Source organism: Symphodus melops, assembly GCF_947650265.1.
Source record: "Symphodus melops genome assembly, chromosome: 11".
Lineage (NCBI taxonomy): Eukaryota > Metazoa > Chordata > Actinopteri > Labriformes > Labridae > Symphodus > Symphodus melops.
The window spans coordinates 2,059,966-2,079,081 of NC_136701.1; the positions used below are offsets into that span (position 1 = coordinate 2,059,966).

At 43.9% G+C, this 19,116-nt stretch overlaps 2 protein-coding genes across 2 annotated transcripts in view; one reads left to right on the forward strand and one right to left on the reverse strand.

Annotated features, from left to right (window-relative positions):
* Window positions 1-19,116, reverse strand: part of uvrag (UV radiation resistance associated gene) — a 249,468-nt gene that overhangs the window by 37,606 nt on the left and 192,746 nt on the right. The gene's annotated exons all lie outside the window — the stretch shown is intronic.
* LOC306832076 (uncharacterized protein) lies at window positions 1,246-17,279 on the forward strand. Its single transcript, XM_079356466.1, has 11 exons — window positions 1,246-1,768; window positions 4,617-4,737; window positions 7,169-7,276; window positions 7,374-7,410; window positions 7,598-9,390; window positions 9,482-9,512; window positions 9,824-11,589; window positions 11,701-11,749; window positions 12,249-14,044; window positions 14,139-14,175; window positions 15,136-17,279. Exons 1-11 carry the CDS (start codon window positions 1,674-1,676, stop codon window positions 16,659-16,661), a joined length of 7,359 nt encoding a protein of 2,452 aa, XP_079212592.1. The 5' UTR covers window positions 1,246-1,673; the 3' UTR covers window positions 16,662-17,279.

Below are 19,116 nucleotides of genomic sequence, written 5' to 3' on the forward strand. Positions count from 1 at the left end.
TAGGACCCTGACTGGTGCAGGATGACTGTAACCAACGCATTTAACTCTAAAAAGTCATCAGTTATAACAATAATACCTGAGGGTCCCGTAGAGTACCCATTGTTCTTTTCTGCCACATGGTTTCATAAATAATTCAGTAGTTAACACGGAAAATAAATTGCTGCATGGGATTTAGCATCAGACGGACTTAGCAGCCTTTTGACGAATATGAAGGGTATTTAAGAATGATGTGAAATAAATCTGATTTACAGAGAGGTGAAAATCCAAATCAGAGAGTATCTAGTCAAGGCAAGAGACGAGCTGCAGTTAAACCTCAATATTTACAATCCTATCAAAACAAACGTACAAAAAAAAACAACAATCTATCATCATGTAGATGGAAGGTGCTGCTTGTCAACACACTGTGGTAACTGCTTAGTTAACAAACTTTAAATCACACCAGGGGCTTAAAATGTCTGTGGGAAACCTGTGTCAGAGGAGCCCACCTGAAAGTGCTCACAAGTGCAACAGTATTCATGTGCAACTTTAACTTAAAGTCACCATTTGATGTCAGTTCATTTGTAATATATACGCTGATGAACTCTGGCTGGAGGGGCCCCCAACAGGGTCTAGAATCGGCACTGGCCTCAAGCAGTGACCATGATAAGTGATGCAAGCCAAGACATGTCAGAACCAGAGTCAGCTTTATTGGCCATGTATGCTTACACACAATAAATGTAAGTTTAGTGAACTGTGGCTTAGTGTACAAAGTTCAACATTCAATATCAACAAAAAACACAGAAAAGCAAAGACTAATATGTACCAGTCTAAATCGATAACGGTGCAGTGGTGAGTAGTGCATAAGATGCTGAAGTAAACATGATAATAAAAAAATATGTAGGCATGTGACATATGGGTTCATTCACATGAGGTAGAGCCGTGGTCTCCAACCGGGAGCTGCTCGATTATAGGTTGACCTACTGAGTTAATTGTGTTATTTAGCACATAAAAACAAATCAGTAAAGAAATAATGTTTTGTTAGACATTGTTAGCATTGGCTTATTGCAATTGCGTACATGTACAAACAGTGAATAAAGGCCACTTCTATTTTTCCAAAGTAGCTCTCAGATGAAGGATGTTTGGGGACCCCTGAGGTAGATTTTAACAGTATATACATTAAAAGTATGCATACATTGAAATGATACATTAAACATTTACATGATAAACATTTATAGTGTCAAAGTGTTCCTGGAGCTTTTAGGCCTTTCTCGATGCACCTGGGTAGTTTGGTGAAGTCGTGCATGGGCTGCTTTGTCTGCGAAAGAAGAAAAACAGGATGTGCTTTATCTTGACATTCAAACTCTTTGGTCTGTGCCATTGCTGCCCCCTGTTGGGGAACATTTGGTACTACACTGACCAGTTCCTGGTTGTTGGGATAACACGCTTTCGGCGAGACTTGGCTCAGCACGGAACATCAACTTTTGAAAGCATGGAATTAGTAGGTTCTTAGTTTGCCAGAAAGACAAAAATAAGTGACTAAAACACTGACAGGAGTGTGCGTCGATTGCAGGTTTTGCCCGAGGCATGACTCTGTAGACTCGGCTGCAGGTTTGCACACACAGTAGGCTTGCAACCGCCAGCTCAGCTAGCAGCTAAGTGGGCTAGATAGCTAGCTAGCCTCATTGCAGTTCAAAATGACTGACTGCTGCGCTGCAGAGAACTGTGATTACCAGCAAGGAGACTCAGGAAACTCCACAGCGCTCTTCAGCTTCCCTTTGGATCCAGATCGGTAAGAATTGAGCTCATTTCTTTGAGATAATTGTGCCACTTTAGCATGCAGAATGAGCGTGTTAGCTGCCCACAGTTAGCATTGGCGTTAGCCTCGCATCATGTTAGCTAACAGTGACAACTCTGGAAAATGGCGCAGACTATCGTTACTCTGAAAAAGAAAAAGTCCGTGTCAAATTCAACCCCATTCTTTCTTTTTAAAGCCAGGAAGCGACTCTGCGGTGTGATATCTCGTGTTATGAGTTTATATTTTGTCTTCGTTCATTCAAATAACGTTGAGAAAACAGAGTTGAAAACTTTTTTTTTAAACCGTAATTTAAATCGCCATCGGTATACGACACCTACCGTCTGCTCCGTGCAGTGACGTCAGAACCGACGGTTACCTAGCGACGTTAACCTAACTTGCCCGCCTGTTGTTATGTACATCGAGTGACAAACTATGTGGTTAAATGACTAATTTTGCGGCACTATTTGTTGAATAAAAATGTAGTTTTAAACAGTTATTACCCTCTTATTAACAGAGGTAATGTCTGTGTAAACAAACGAGGGTTTAGCGCCTCCCTTCTTCCGGTTGTAACTTTGAATTGGCGCTATTTTTTTTCTGTTAGAGATGCGGGTAGTAGTACAGTTTAATCACAGGTCGCATTCTCTCTTAATTTAATCATATTTAATATTATAATATAGAGTCAGGCAAAATTCAATTGGGAGGGGGCTCCAACCAGCTTTCAGCAGGGCAATGAAAGTAAATCCTGTCAGATGGGGCCCTCTTAGGGGGGTCTCCTACTGCCATTGCAAAATTTGTACACTATTGCTTTGTTCTCTTTTCATTTTGGAATTGGGTGGATTCTGTCTTTCTGGTCAGAGGTTATTTTACTCTATTGATCCCTGAGGGGAAATTAGGTGTTTTTACTCTGGTGGACACACAACACATCGGCATAAGCATGCACACATCTGTGAACATGCACTGACGGAGAGACGTCCCCGACAGGCGCTCCGTAGCTGGGGGGGGGGGGGGGGGGGGGGGGGGTTCGGAGCACCCCAGCAGTGCTCAGGAAGTGGTCTGGCACCTTTCCAGCTACCAGACAGACTCGCACCAGCGACCCTCCTGTTCCCAACCCTAGTACCTAAGGACTGAGCTACTGCTGCCCCAAATATATGCTGCCCTGATACGTCTAGAAAGCTCCCCTAAAGTGGGAATCCGACTCGGAGAACATTCAGTAGCCTGAGTAAAAAACATGGCTGTATCAACCGTAATGTAGGCTTTTAATTATTGTTTACTCGCAGCTTGTTCCTCTTATTGTGTGATTAAATCATCTACACAGATTGTATCGTGCTAGTTCTATCTGTGGACATGTCATTTTATTTTGGCACATAAACTATCAGGTAGTGTGTTGGTGTCGTCAGGTATTAGCAAACAAAACAAAGATACTACTGTTGTTGCCCATATTGCTTGTCCGACTTGCACCTGGAACACGATCAATTCGGGTGTGGCGTGATTTCCAGCTCCAAGTTTCAAGGTAAATGGAATGTAGCTATGGGTCTCTGCTCAGTGTCAGTTAACATTTTGTTGGCCCTCAGGGGCCAACCTACTGGTCGAGGGACCCAAGCAGTTGCCTGCCTTGCCTGTTGACAAACAGCACCTTTGGTCTTAAACATATTAACTGGAGTTTCTTAAGATATTGCTATTGTATATCAGTACACCAAATCTGTACTCTTACTTTCTGGATAAGAAAATGCAATTACCCTTTTCTTGGCTCTCTTAAAAATGACACCATGTCCCAGTATATCGAATTTGCTGAGAGGGGGAGATCAATCCACCCTTAGGCCTTGGCTGTTCCTTTTTGCACCATCAGGTCAAGAGCTGATAGAAAGATGAGTAAAACCAAAGAGCTGCTTTTTATTAAGAAAATGTGTTTGTTAATCAGGTGTCAGAAACTGGCTTGCCAGCATTAATATCTGGCTTAGAAATATTATTTATGTTTAGCCTACTTATTTTTACTATTACCAACAACAGCAGAACACAATGCGATCTGCAGACAGCAGAGTGCCTGGTGCTGTAGTGAAGCAGCAGCACCTCCTCTTGAACCTTTTGACCATTAAAAAGCACAAGACGGCACATTTGTTGGATAGAACGAGAGAGAGAGGACATTGCTGATGCGCTGCTTGGACATTAAGAACATCCCTCACTGAGTTCTGGCCGAGTTGAGCCTGTTTTCACATTTAATAAGTTCTAAGCCTGTCGTTATGTATGCTGCAGCCAAATCATACTGTGCAGTAGGGATGGCAATTTACTGTACTTGAGTGCTCGTATTACCATATGAAAGAGTTCTTGTGTACTCGCAGATTATTATTTTTCGCATGATTATTTATTTTTTTATCATTAAAAAAAATCGTGCGTCAATGCCTGTAAAATGACACAAATATCCAGGTAACGTTGTTGTCAATTGTCCTTGTTTCACACGGATCTTTTTATATTTCACCGATTGCATCGTCTAAATTAACTGGTTCTTCTTCTTCATTTAGTTGAAAGACAAAATGTTCTCAAAGCAGCGAGGCGTGTCATTTGGTTTAGGTACCAGCACAGCTGACTTTGTTTCCTTCTGAGCATTAAGTGAACTTGACTTAACGTGCGGTTATGATGGCGTTTTGTTTCTGCGCTCAGATCTTTTCTTGAATTTTAGACTTGAATCATCACACTGAAGAGACCCAGAGAGACTCTTCTAAAAACATTTATCAAACCCAGTGGAATTTGGGAATATACCTTTAAATGTGTCCTTGCTTGTTGCCTATTGTATTGATACAGATGTTATTCCATCAGTTGATTTATTTCTGCATATCTGCTTTTTCAGATGCAAACAATGGTTGAACAACTCCGGACGACAGGATCTGGCGTCAGAATCACCTGAACAGTTGCATAAGCAGTACCGACTTTGTGCGAAGCACTTTGAACCCTCGGTGATCGCTCAACAGGTAAGACGCACATGTGTTGCCCATTTACCTCGAGGAAGAGGAGGGTCCAAAGGGGTGGCCGGGGATGGGAATTTTGTCAAAATCAACTATTTTGGTCGTATTTTGGATTTTGGACGCAAAGGGAGCATGCTTTCTTTTGTTAGTGCTTTCAATTCTAAACACCAGCTTGGCACATCTATTTCTTAAGAGGCATGCGTTGTAAAGAACGGAGTCCATGAAAGATTGCAAGCACATTAGTGCACTAACTTCCAGTGAACTGAATAACAATGTTTTGCTACTGAAACACTGCCACTTCATGTAAATGTTTAACCGGCTCAGTTTGCATGCAATATTTAAAGTACTGCGATTGTGACCTTGCATGCGTCTTCTCTTTGAGTCCTGAAATAATTCAGCTGAGGAGACGTTCATGATACCATTCTCTTTTGTTGATTTAAGAGTAACTATGATTTGTAGACATCGGAGGGGGAATAATTGGAATTCCTTCATGACTTGTTAAACACAAACTTCCTGCTACCCCAGTGAAAAAATGTCTGGACACTCCCCTGACTCTGACTCTGACTCTGACTATGTTTTTGTTTTATAATGATAATAACTGTCATTCTGTGACAGGGCACTCCTGTTATCTTATTATTGTATTATTAATGCTATGTGACTTCCTTTTATAAAGGTATCAGTTATTAGTGGGGATGTAAAGATTAATCGCGAGGCAGTTAAAAATCGATCGGTGAAAAATGAGTCGCAGTTACGGGGTCCGAAATTAATACCTGCCAGTCGCCAAATACGAGATGTGCATCAGCACACAATAACGCGTATGTGGTATTTCACCCTGTAAGAAATGTGTTTGGCCTGTGACTTTTTGATCCATCCGCCACCTTGGCCAGCAGAGCAGAGGTGGTTGGTTGTCAGCCGGCTCTCTTCTTTTTCTCCAACTGCAGGAGAAGTTTCTGACAACTTGTATGATCCATAACATGTCCTGTTATACACAAATTGTAAAGATGTATTTTAAAATCTCTTTCAGTGTTTCATATGAAGATGTAAATCATTCACACCTCAATCTCTGTTTAACCAGGATGTTGCCTAAATAATTAAAGTATTGCTGAAATTGCTACACCTGTATTCCCATTAGACCCAGAACAGGTGATTGTAAACTGAAATGTTTTTATATAAAACCACCAGTAAATTAGTTACAAAGCTGTTTATTTTTAGATTTGTAAAACACACACACACACACACACACACACACACACACACACACACACACACACACACACACACACACACACACTGTCTTTCTCTGTGATGAGTTCTGAATGGAAGTTACTGTAATGTGTGTTGCACTCAGTTGCAAGTTTGCGTCCTCAGCCACTGGGTGAGTTGCACCGCCTTGACGACATTTTCGTTGTCGGTTGTCATGGCAACCAGTCCCTTCGGGGTTGAGCTTGCAGCACGTCAGGGCCTCCTGCAGATCTTCAGCTTTGTTCTCTCCAGTGGGATCCTGGGGGGGAAATAGCTGGTGTTGGAGACGGGTTACTTTTCACTTCCCACTCCTCCATAAAATGTACCGTCAAACTCGTATGTGGCTCGCAGGTCCTGCTGGACCACGTCGGTGGTCAGCGCTAAGTGAGACACGTTAGCAAGCCGAACGGAGAGGTCATCTCTGACTTCAGTGTCCATTATTGACAAAAGTTCTCCAGCAAAGTATCTGCGACGAGGCAACTGGTACCTTGGGTTCAAGGCTTTTAATATAAGACCTGTTCCACTGTTGCAACAGGGACCATGTCCTTAGCGATGTGGTAGGCTATGAACTTGGTAGTCTCACTTTTTCCTTCAGAAGGCACAGCACGGGTCATTGAAGCTGCGAAGGTCTCAGGTTCTGGTTTCACACACTCTTTCGTACTGAACTTTGATAAATGGTGGAAGAGGTTCATTGTGCTTGAACTTTTTGTTGCTACCTGTTTTCAGCACTCTCAACCAAATACTTTACTCTGCTGCTCGTCTGATTTTTAAACCTGAAACATCTCCAAATTAATGACCCCACTTTTTTCTTTTTTTACCAACCAACTCCTCTTCGGTGGCGTTGCTCTCGTCTCCATCTGCCTCGCGGTTGTCTTCTGAGGGGGCGGGGTTTAGAGGGACGGATAAGAAAGAAGAAATGTTATGTGAACTGTATCAGTATTACAATACAGTCCAATATTCAGTCTTTGAATTAAATGTAAGGATATTTATTAAAAGCTCTTATCGGGGGTTGAGTGAATCGTTACATCCCTAGTAATGAGAAAGTCCTTTATTACAAATGACTGCATAAGTAATATGTTTTAGCCACGGTATGGTTTATTTTATTTGCCCAGTCTGCAAACTCATCATTGCAAAATGTCCTGATTTTATATATAATTGATGATAAACGTCTGATCTCCGGCCTTTTGCTTTTCAGAGCGGCTCCAGTGGCGTGTTACAGGATGATGCTGTTCCTACCAAGTTTGACTTCACAGCACCTGTGAATAATCAATCAGCTGGCAACAGGAAGCGAGCCCATGAGCCCGTGAGTTTTCAAATAGCATCTCAGCATTTGTCATCACATGTTCAATTAAAAAAAAAAAAAAAATGCTAACCTGTAATTCTGCTTTCTTTCTGTCCAGTCTGAAGAGGAAGCTACTTCTGTGAAGAAAACAAAAGGTACATCCAGCTGGTTCATTTGATTTTAAAACATCTCGTTATATTCAATAACTAGCAAGCGTTAATCATTCATGAAACTTAAACTATCTTTAAATGTTTGAGCTTTTGTTGTAAATATTGTTAATTTCATTTGATTAGCACTTATAAGAATGAGCTCAACCTTTCAATCATTTTTATTTCCACTCAGAAAACACAGAAACGTCAGAAGTGACTGCGGAGACGAGGGTTGTCTCTGGAGAGAATAGTGCAACGCCTGACTTGCTGAAAGAAAACCAAACCCCAGAGGATGTAGCCAGCTTCAAAGCAAAAGAGACTCTAAAAGTTTATTTCAAAGAAATCCTGGCGCTCACTGGATTCAGCATCAACGGTGCAAACGTCAAATCTGATGAGCCGAGAGGTCAGCAGGCTCTCAATCCAATCTGCGAGGAAAAGATTGACAAGAAAGAAATCCTCCAGTTCAGCGAAGACCTGATGCGGGAGGAGATCCAGAACAGCCTCAGACAGGCTCGATTCTTCTCCATCCTGCTTCAGGATGTGACGAGTATAGAAGGGAAGGATCAGATTCCAATTTTCGTCAGGTCTGTCACGGTGGATGGCTTCCCACAGAAGCACCTCATCGGTTTCTTACCGTGCGACATGGACACAGACAATCTGTTTTATGTGCTTATGTCAGAGCTGAGGAACAAGTGGGGGCTGCGGATGGAGCACTGCAGGGGATTGACGTATCTCGTAACAGGCAGCATGTGTCAGAAGATGCGAGACCTCACCTGCAAGATTCTGCAGGAGTACCCACAGGTAGTTCTGTCGCCCAGTGACCCATATGCCTTCAACATATGGATTATCCGCTGCATGCCGGTGCCCTCCATCCAGAAAGTGGCAGACACTGTCGAGGAGGTGGCCGTGTTACTCAGAAGAGCGCCAGAGTTGTACAAAAGATTGGAGGGAAATATCCAGATGACATATGGGCACATAAAAGGGGAAGTAGACAGGATAAAGGTAGCTCTCAGTGAGAACTGGGAATATGGCACTGATGCCTTTCAGACCATGTTAGAAATCCTGGAGCCGTTCCTGAACTGCATCAATGAGATGATTTCAAAGGTAGACGAGGATACGGCTCAACAGATGGCTAAGCTCAAGCCAATTTTGAAGAATTTCAATTTCATCATCACCCTTGTTGTTCTGAAGAACACCCTCTGTTGTGTGAGCATACTCAACTCAAGTCTCAGGGGGATAATTAGCATCAGCAGTACCTTGCAGTACACAATCTCCAATGCCTTAAAACTGGTAAGCAAATACCAACAGGAGCTTGCGATATTGAACAGGAAGTGGTTTTCAGACGCAGTGGGTAGAGCGAAGAAGCTGGGAGTGGAGGTGACAAAACCAGAGATGGACCAATCAGCAGACACGGCTGAAACCCCACTGGAGGACCTCTACAGAGAAACTCTGGGCCGGCCCATTCTTCAGTATCTCGTCGCAGAGGTTAAAAGAGTGTTCAGCACAGAGATGGTGAGGATTCTCCGGTGGCTCTCGCTCGTGCCGTCGTACATGGCCGACCACAATTTCAGCATTCGCAGAGATAAAGTAGCGGATGCCAACTTGAACAACCTCGCAAGGCCGGACACGTTCTACGAAGAGCTCGGTTGCTGGGAGGTGAAATGGAGGCACGCGAGTAAGCGCAGGATCCTGCCAACCACGGTGTTCGCTACGCTCAAGATTCCAGATATCGGCTTTTATCCCAACGTGCAGAGCTTGCTGAGGGTGCTGGGCACCGTGCCGTGCGTAAACGCAGAAGCAGATGTGTACGGCCAGTACCACATGGTGCTTGAGCGGTGCCACGCTTACTTGACGGCCACGCCGGAGGACCAAAGACAGTGTAGCATGGCGTATGTGTACGTTAACCAAGATGTGCATTTCAATGTTGAACAAATGGTGGAGTCGTATGTCCAGAAGCATCCAGATATCTTACAGCTCCTGCAAATGGTCAGTACATATTCTTAAGCAGTTACTATTTTGTATTTAGTATTAAATTAAGTAATGCACCTTAAAAATCATTATAATTTATGTTTTACAGGACGATAACAGAAAGATGAAGCCTCCACAAGGTGAGATGACTTTCTAATTACCTTTAACTAATTGAGACTTCCAGAATATGATTTGGGGGTTTTTTTTCAATTAAAAATATAGTAAACAAATTAGAAATATTGTTAAAAGAGAAGAGAGCTGTAGACTCCAAGATTTGCAGCAGACCTAATTATTTCATTTGATTAAGAGTTTCGATGTTTCAGCCGATATGTGATCAACTTAAATGATGCCTTTGTTTGGCGGCAGTGTGTTTCTTGTTCATTTGTTCAACTTAATGGAGGAATTATAAATGTGCATACTAATAATGGACTGTTTCAACCTAACTATTCAGTTGCATCCCATGGGAACCATGCTGAGAAAGACGCTGAAGAAGAACTACAACGCATAAACCTGGAGATGGATGCTGAAAGGCTGGTGGAGATTAAATGTGCAGAGACTGACAGGGAATCTCTTAAATCTGCTCTGCAGGCTGCAGTGGTGTCTGCATACAGCAGTCGAAGCAGACAACATACTGACACTTCTGGTCAGGATGGAGAAGTCGAGTATGTGACCAAGTCTGAGATGAACGAAGTTCTCACAGTGTGTGAGAAAGCTGTCAGAGAGGGAATCCTTACAGAAGTGGGGAGTTCATTCTTTTCTTTGTTCATCGACCGTGTGGTGAAGTTTGGGGTAAAAGACTATCTACCACTGTTCCTCAGGTTTGTGGATAGCTTCGATGTCATGCGGTTGGAGTTGATGGGATGCCTCGAGGCAGATCTTGACTGTGAAGCCATGGTGCAGCGTCTCCATGAAATCGTCACAGTCGAGTGGGGTCTCGATCTGAATAACTGTAGGGGACAAGCATATCTAGGCTCCGGCGATGTTTCCTACAAGCTGAAAGCGTTTGCTTGCAAAGTTCAGGAGAAGCATCCTCTTGCCATAAGCACACACTGCTCTTCCTACTCTTTTAACACGTGGTGGTCAAAATCCATCCCAGTGCCTGCTGTTAAGAGAGCCCTGGATACATTTGAAGAGGTTATGATGTTTTTTGGCAGCAGTGCCACTTTACAGAAACAGCTTGACCATGTTATAGACTTTGGTCTGAGAGAGAGCTATGAAAAGGTCCAAGAGTTGCAGGGGAAGTTCTGTGACTTCTGGTCCGAGAAGCATGATTCTTACGAGGTGTTTGTGCAGATGCTCGAGCCGCTAGTTGAATGTCTGGAGAAAATCAAAAACAACCCACAGAGATGGAAAGCCTTCGTGTCCCAACAGGCTGGAGCGCTCCTCCCCACGTTGATGGAGTTTGATTTCATCATAGCGATGGTGATCCTCAAGAATGCGTCCTCTTTTACAAAAGAGCTGAGTGCTGGTCTTCAAAAGGACCATTTCAGTGCCGCGTCTCAACTCTGCCAAATCAACGGCATCGTGTCCACTCTGAACCGAGTAAAGACCAATATGAAAGTGTTCCACCAGAACTGGTTCGATGAAGCCTGTGCGATGGCGCAGAGTCTACGAGTGCAGATTGAAGTGCCTGAAAAATCCATGCCAAAAGACGGCATGATCAAGCCAGTGGGTTTTTACAAAGATGCGTTAAGCGTTCCCCTCGTCGATAACCTCATCAATGCTGTGAAGGATCATTTCTCAGAGGATCACAAAGAAGCTCTAAACTTCCTCTCCCTTGTTCCGTGCTCGGTCACAAATAGTTACATGTTCGAGAGCTTGAAGACGAAGCCTCCCCTCTACAGCAGGGACCTCCCCGATGCTGACAACTTCTTCACTGAGTTGTGCTGCTGGAGAGTCACCTGGAAGACCAAAGTTGCTTCTGTGACCATCCCAGGCTCCATATTCCAAACGCTGCGGCTGCCGCTCATGCAGTACTTTGGGAACATCAACGCACTGCTGAGGATAATGTCGGTGCTGCCCAGCACGGCGCTGGAGGACTGCGGTGTCGTGATGCGCCACAAGAAGTTTCAGGAGTACCTGAGAAACACGAATCCCAAAGACAGGTCCCTGTGTTTGGCTATGCTTCAGGTGGGCACCGACTTCAGCAGAGACCTAGACCACATGGTGACTCGGTGTTTGAACGTCACTCCACAAGCTTTGGAGGGAATCTGTCTGGTACGTGCTGCTCCTCCATGAAAAATGATTAAGACGCATTTCATTTTCTATGAATTCTAATTTTATTGACTACGTAAATGTCAAACTAATCAGACATGAATGTTTTTACAGGACAAGGAATCAAAAAGCTTGAACAAGAACTCTGAAAATAATATGGAAGGTATGGCTTTTAAGAGATCTCTTTATCCTGTTTATCAACAATTCCCTTGTAGTAAAAAGAGAACATTACTTACCTGGGGTCATTCCATGCTAAGTGGTCCAACGCTCCCCACCTCACCATCTCAGATTTTCGATAAAATTTGCTCGGCCAACAACAATTTCATTTTTGAAATCCTTGTGAAAATGTGGATGGGTGTTTCAGCACGATAAAGCACATAGCTACTTAGTAAAATGCCAGTCCATTGTTTTGGGGGGGGGGGGGGGGAAGTACTGTATCTCAGGTATACCACTTACAGAGCAAACAAGTTGCACATGTTCATTTCAGCCCAGTATGAACTTGGATACCAAATTTCATCAAAATCTGAGCTGGTGAGGTGGGGCAGATTTCTAACGTTGGACCCCTTGACCCTAAGTCCACACGGATTTCAAATGAGTGTAATCAACATTACTTGGATGTTTTTATAACTTTTTTTTTTTTTTTTGTTCCTTGATATATTTAGTTGATTGTGTCAAAGTGGAACATGACGAGCCCAGCATTCAACAGTCCATAGACCATCCGGAGGTCCAGGACATGAAGCCAGCAGATGAGAACGGTCACGCGGGAGATAATCGTCGAAGCATTGCGACAGTATTCAGACAGGCTGCTCTGCTGGGGAAAAAGAACATCCACCTCTCCGACCTCTCAGAAGAGAGCAGAGAGCTGTTCAGTCAAGAGCTCAGCATGTGCCAGTGGTTTGGAAGTGACAGCAAATGCACATTTATCAGTGACGACGAGGTTTTGAATCTCCTCATCAATGGAATCAGAGATGTCATCCTGAAAGAAATACAGGAATCCCCATTCTTTTCACTCATCACTGACAAGCCTGTCCGAATTGCTGACAAGACACACCTGCCCGTTTTCGTCAGGTATGTTGGGGAATCCGCCCCCAAAGTGGAGCTCATGGGTTTCTTACCATTCGATGAAAACCGTCACGTCGATACTCAAGCGAAAAAACTTGCCAACATTCTCACCGAAGACTGGGGCTTACCGATGTCTCAGTGTCGTGGACAAGCGTTCATGCACCTGGGCTCGGGTTATCAAAGCCTGAAGAAAATGTCCCTGGATTTCCTCGAGAGCTACCCGCTCTCTGTCGTGACGCCCAGTGAATCTTGCGGCCTTGCTCATTGGCTGTCAGGAAGTGTGCCTTGCCCTTCAGTCGCAGAAATGCTGGCCATCACAGAAGACTTGCTGCTGTTCTTCGAGGAGTCGCCTCATCTTGAGGGCCAGCTCACACAGGCTGTCGATGGCCTTTTGAATATGCCAAGAGAGGCTCTGGAGGAAATACCAGAAACCTGTTGCTCGAGGTGGAAAAAGAGAGAGGACTTCTTTGACGTACTCGCTGACACATTCGAGGGCATCCTCAGCTGCCTGGACGCCGTCAGCTCCAGTACGACGGGCGTCAAGTCCATGCACGCGCAAGTTCTCTCCTCCGCTCTGAGAAACATTGATTTCATCGTCACCCTTGTGATTTTAAAGAACGCTTGTGCTCCTCTTCGTAACTGCAGCACCGTCTTCCGGTGTGGAAACCCTGCCGATATCCTCTGCGAAGCGGAAAAAATCCCCTCGATCATCGAGACTCTAAACAAAATGTTAGAAAACGTGAGCACGCTGCACTCGACTTGGTTCGAGCAGGCGTTCCAGCTCGCCACAAAGGTAGCTCCTGAACAGGTGTGCTTCTCGGAGGAAGCCAACAACTATGAATCTCCAGAGATATACTACCGAGAAAACCTGAGTACTCCTCTTCTCAGAAGTCTCATCGATGAAATGAAGTACAGCTTCTCGGACGGACATTTGAAAGCCCTCTCGGTCCTGTCGCTGCTGCCCTCTTGCAATCCGCAGCCCGTTCTGTCGGAGTCCACAGACAAACCATTCAGCATCTACCTTACGGATGTTCCTGAGCCCGAAGCAGCAGAGCATGAAATCAACACCTGGGCTTCAGTTTGGAGTGAAAAGTACCAGGATGTGGCTTTTCCAGCCTCCATCGCTGAAACACTTAACCACCCCGAGTCCAAGAGTCACCCCACTGTTTCCTTACTGCTCAGACTGGTGGCGGTCCTGCCGAGTGTCAGCATGGAGTGCGACCTGATGAAGACCACTCTGAATTCCCTGAGGGATCTTGTGAAAAACACTGTGTGCAAAGGTAGCATAATGGATCACGTGATGCTCCTCTCTCACCGCACAACACTGCAGAGACTGCCCGAGGTGGTTGAAGAGTGTGCGGCTGTCGATCCAGAGAGCAGTCCATGCCTTTACCAGGTAACTCCTCCATTGATTTCAGATTGATGTTTGTTCTCTTGCAGGTTTGCACAAGAAAACCATAATTATGATCTAATCATTTCATATCTTGCAGGTGATGGGAACTTTAGAAACACTCAAGTTGGTCAGTGGTAAGTGCCTTCATGGTAACCAGATAACACAGATCTGTCATTGATACCAGTAGAGTTGTACCTGAGTCAGCAGTCTGTCAATACCAAGCTTTTATATTCATCTTTATTATAACCCACCTGTATTAGCCCACACACATAATTCTTGTACGCTACGTGTAAGAGGCGAGCTCACAAAGGCAGGTAAATAAATCGGACGCAAAGAGCAAAAGCAGAGATGTAATTCTTCTTCTTCACAAAGAAAATGAGTCATTTAAATGAACTTTTAAAATATGTGAAATTCAAGTTTTCCCAACACACTTTCATAAAGATATAAAAGCATTTCCAGTTGAACACTTTTTTTTTAGTGTTTCCGGCCAAGCTGTTTTTTTGTTTTTTTTTACCTGAAAAATTTAACCACATGAATGAAATCCGACCGGTCGCCCCTTTCCTACGTCCGCTGTCCTGTCCCTCTAATAAAGGCAGAAAAATAAATCTTAACAAAAAGGGAAAAAGTTGTGACAAACAGTGACAAAAGAGAATCAATAAATTCAAGCTATAGAGCAACAGCAACATGATCATTAAATCAGTTGCATGCTATTCATGTGAGCAGGGTTGTTTGATTTTAGCCATTGTTTGAGTCCTCTGTTAAAAGCCTCACCATAGCTCTCTATTTAAGGCTTGAAAGGTTATTTCTCTGTATACAAACAGCTAAAAACCCAAAGTATAGAGAAGTCTGACGGACATGTGAGTGCACTCTGCGTCATTGCAAAGGAGAAGTCTCCCTCGATGTGTTTTCTGAGGATTAAAAAAAAAAAAATGCTGATGACGTTGACTCTGGTTTTTTAGGACTGATGGTTTGAATCTTCCGACTTTAAAGGAGGTGACCAGAGATTCATGTTTAAAATGATTTAAACCAGTAATTTGGCTGCAGATGTTTTTTCTTGCGTGGCTTAGAATCTGTTTTTATCGTCTCTTAATTAGGAGGCGTTGAAGTAACACAAGAAGCATCAACAGGATCGCAGACCTCCAGTCGAGCAGAGAATCCGACGGATGAAGACGTGAAACCGGCGGTTGATGTTGATGCCGCTCAAGGACCGAGACCAGCGATGTCTTTCTATGAGCCACAATTGCGTGAGCAAATGCTGAAGGAGCTCTGGGACTCTCAGTTCTTCACAATCATAACAGAACAAGCTGTTGATATTGATGGTGAGATCTACATCCCGTTGTGTATTCGGTACCTAAACAAAGAGGACATCCAGTGTGAGGAAACCCTGGCTTTTATACCTTTTGTCGGAGACCCGGTTGTCCTTGTCGAGGCGATCGAGACAGCCCTGTCTCAGAAGTGGGGGCTCAATATGGAGTTCTGCAGAGGGCAGGCGTTGTTGAGTTTTGGCGAGGTAGGGTTTCAGATGAAGGCTGTAAGTTCTGCCATGGCTGAGAAATACCCGCAGGCTTTAAGATCGCTGAACTCAGCTTTGTCTCTTAACATTTGGCTGGCTAGATCCTCTCCTGCTCAAGAGGTAGCAGATGGAGCGGTCCTCGTAGGTGAAATGCTGCACTGGCTCACGGGGGACGTAGAACGCCAGAACAAACTGGAAGACATGATCATTCACGCGTTCCAGCACGACGAAGCTAGGGGCAACGAGCTGAGGGACAAGCTGGTCAAAAACTGGGAGAAGAGTCACGACATGCATGAGGTGCTGGTAGAGATCTCGGAGGCGGTCATGCTCTGTTTGAACGAGCTGAAAGTGGAGGGAAGCGCCTCCAACCGGCAGAAAGCGTCGCAGTTCTTCGACGCGATCCGAAACTTTGAGTTTATCCTCTCGACCGTGGTGCAAAAGAACGTCTCGAGTGTGACGAAGCAGCTCAGCCAGTCTCTTCAGGGAAAACCCTTGGATATGTTGTATGCTGTGAATAATTTTCCGGATCTCAAAGCATCCCTCTGTAAACTTCAGAGCGATATAGACGCCCATCACAAGGCCTGGTTTGAGGAAGCCGTCGCGCTGGCTACCAAGCTTCATGTGACGATGTTGCATTCAGTGCTCTTAGAGCCGCTGAGTGAGTTTTACAAAGAATCCATTAGCATGAAAGTTGTCGAGCACTCGATAGCAGAAGTTGACGACCTCTTCACAGAGAAGGTATTGGATACCTTGAGGTGTCTGGAGATTGTGCCTTATGCAATGTCAAAAGTAGAAACCAGCATCCTTAGCGGTCTTGTGTTCCGCTTGTACAAAGAGGACTTGCCAGATCACGCTTCCCTTCACTCTGAGATGAAGTCGTGGAAAGAGAAGTGGTTGGGTCCGATGGCGGGATACCTCCCAACGACTGTGCTCGACACGCTCAAGACGTCGCAGATCAGAAGTTTCAGTAACATCGAGACTCTCCTCAGACTCCTGGTCATCTTGCCGTTTTCAAGGAGGGAGAGCAACTTCAGGCAGGGAAACAGAAGCTTGCAGGAGTTTATACAGCAGGAAACTCGATCCCTCTCTGAGCTACATCCTCTGTAGGAGGTGCAGGTCTTCCGTCATCCTTAGCGGGTTTGAGATATTTTATTTGAGTTGCCATCGCCTCCATGTGTAAGAGCTAGTGTTTCTCAATCTTTGTTGAGACCCTGAGCTCTCACTCAATCTGTGTGTACATTATTAATCCAAATTCTTTGAGATTTTCTTCTGTTATCCCTTAAAACCAAGCCCTATGTTATGTTTTGCTATTTTGTTTTGTAGTTTGTACAGCTGTACTGCCCAATGGGACCAATGTCTTCGGAAAACAACGCAATGCTCCACTGACGGTTCTCAATGCTTGTGTGCCTTGATGCAAAACTAATAATTCACCCCCCATGTATCATGATTACACAGATGTTGAAATGAAGTGTCCCATTGGCATTTACTGACTTCTGTTTTACTGTCATGAATTTATTATAATCATAAAATCGCACCCTTAACCTTTTCCTGGGCACAAATAGAAATTGTTTGTTCGATCATGTCTTCTGATGATTTCCCGTGTTTCCTGTCTCTTTGCAGGAATGAATTTGCTGTAAAAGTATCTTTGAAAGAATGTTTCCTTGATAGGGAAAAAAAATCCTTCATATATATTTGTCAAAAAAGTAATAAAAAACTCCAACAAGATGTTTAGTTCTCTGGTTGTTTTCCCCCCCCTCTCCAAAGCTAGGTGAGCAGCCGGCTTTCATCAGTTGTCATGTCTGTAAATGAACACTAGGTGGCATCACGAGACTGCGTTATTCCTCCAGAGGAAAATCCCTGCAAAGAAGAGTTAAGATTTGAGGTAGCAGTGAGAAATAGACCGAGGGGCCTTGGCCTTTCTCTGCTGATCAGAATCGGCTTTATTGGCCGTGTTATACAGTATGCTTCAAACTGTACACATCTATAACATTAAATATGAACGAGCTACATTATTCTTACCTGTTCAAATGTCACAGAACAGCAGGGCGGTTCACTGGTCGATCTCAGGCCTGATGTGTAGAGTCAGACGATCAGTCACACCTACAAGGCATTTTCACTGTCAGTATTTAACCGTACGAGAACGTGCAAACTGCACGCAGGAAGGGTCCAACAGGGATTCAAGGAACTTCCTTATTTGAGGCAACAGTGAAAATAATTTACAAAACAGTGCAGCAGTGGTGGTGCAAAAATGCTAAATTAGATAAAATATGTATCCAATCGGTTTATTTAAATGAGGTAGACAGTTTTTGCAGTGTATATACACATAATAGATAAAGTCTGATGAATCGTAATACCTAGAGCAGGGGTGTCCAAAGTGCGGCCTGGGGGCCATTTGTGGCCCTTGAGTGGATTCTTTGTGGCCCTTGACTTCAAATCAAAGAATCAGAAGATTTTGGCCCCAGGCCTCATCAGATGGCATATTTCGTTCTTTTTTTTCTTTTTCATGTTAGCGAGGGAGACCTATAAAAGCCTGACTATTCTTTCCAAAAGATTAGAACACAACAGTTTCCCACTGCAACTAGTTATTGTGTATTTACATTATTTTTTGAAGAGGTCAAAATACAAAAAGTTCCTTCCAAAATTAAAAAAAAAAAAAAAAAAAAAAACCCCTGTGGCCCGTGAGCGATTCTAACGCGACAATTTTGGCCCGCAAGAAAAAAAGTTTGGACACCACTGACCTAGAGAATCTTAATTTATAAAAACGATGAAGATGTAGGCGGCTACGAGAGAGTGGAAGCTACTTTCTATTCTGACTATTTCAGGACCTTTTTTAAAATTCCTTTTTGAATTAAAGGGGATATATTATACCTCCTTTTCACCTCTCGAACACTCCCCCTGTGCTCTGAAAGAAACATCTGTGCTGCACTTTGGTCCAAATATAACATGAATCAGGCAGCAGAGGAGGTTTGTGACCCTGCAGAAACCAGCTCTCTCTGAACGCTGTGCGTCTCTTAAATGCAATGAGGACTCCCCCCAATACACATCACTCCTCTGTAGAGACAATAAAAACAGCAGACCTGCACAAAAGTCTTGATCTCGGCTGGAGGTGGAGTCCATGGGTGAAGATACCAGGAGAGGGGAGGGGATTTTCCCACCAGAATTCCAGCTTGTGATGTCACAAACTTGAGAAAATTTAAAACTGAGCGTTTTTCTGTGTGTGCTGAGAATTATGCAGATCACAAACAAAGGACTGGATGGATTTATTTTTTATTAAATGCTGTGGGTCGATAGACACTCGGGTTACCCAAATAAATCCCCTTTAAGTAAAACCTCACAAACAAATGTCCTACATCTGGAAGGGAGATACATTATTGTAAAATCGTTTTTATATTCAGAGTTACATGGAATTTACAGCCTGCTCTCCTATTAAAGAGAATGGGACTTGGCACTATGGGCTACCAGTGTTAATGATTGCTGACTGAAAATAAGCAGTTTACCCTCTGGGTAGGAGAATTTCTTTCATAATTCACGTACTGGTCAACAAGGACGTGGGCTTAGACGG

What these genes read in the sequence shown, in the direction of transcription:
- LOC306832076 (XM_079356466.1), top strand. Translation starts at nt 1,674, where the DNA reads ATGACTGACTGCTGCGCTGCAGAGAACTGTGATTACCAGCAAGGAGAC. An exon ending in AAAGATGAAGCCTCCACAAG is followed by an intron (nt 9,513 to 9,823) that starts GTGAGATGACTT and finishes CTAACTATTCAG; the next exon opens with TTGCATCCCATGGGAACCAT. An exon ending in AACACTCAAGTTGGTCAGTG is followed by an intron (nt 14,176 to 15,135) that starts GTAAGTGCCTTC and finishes TCTCTTAATTAG; the next exon opens with GAGGCGTTGAAGTAACACAA.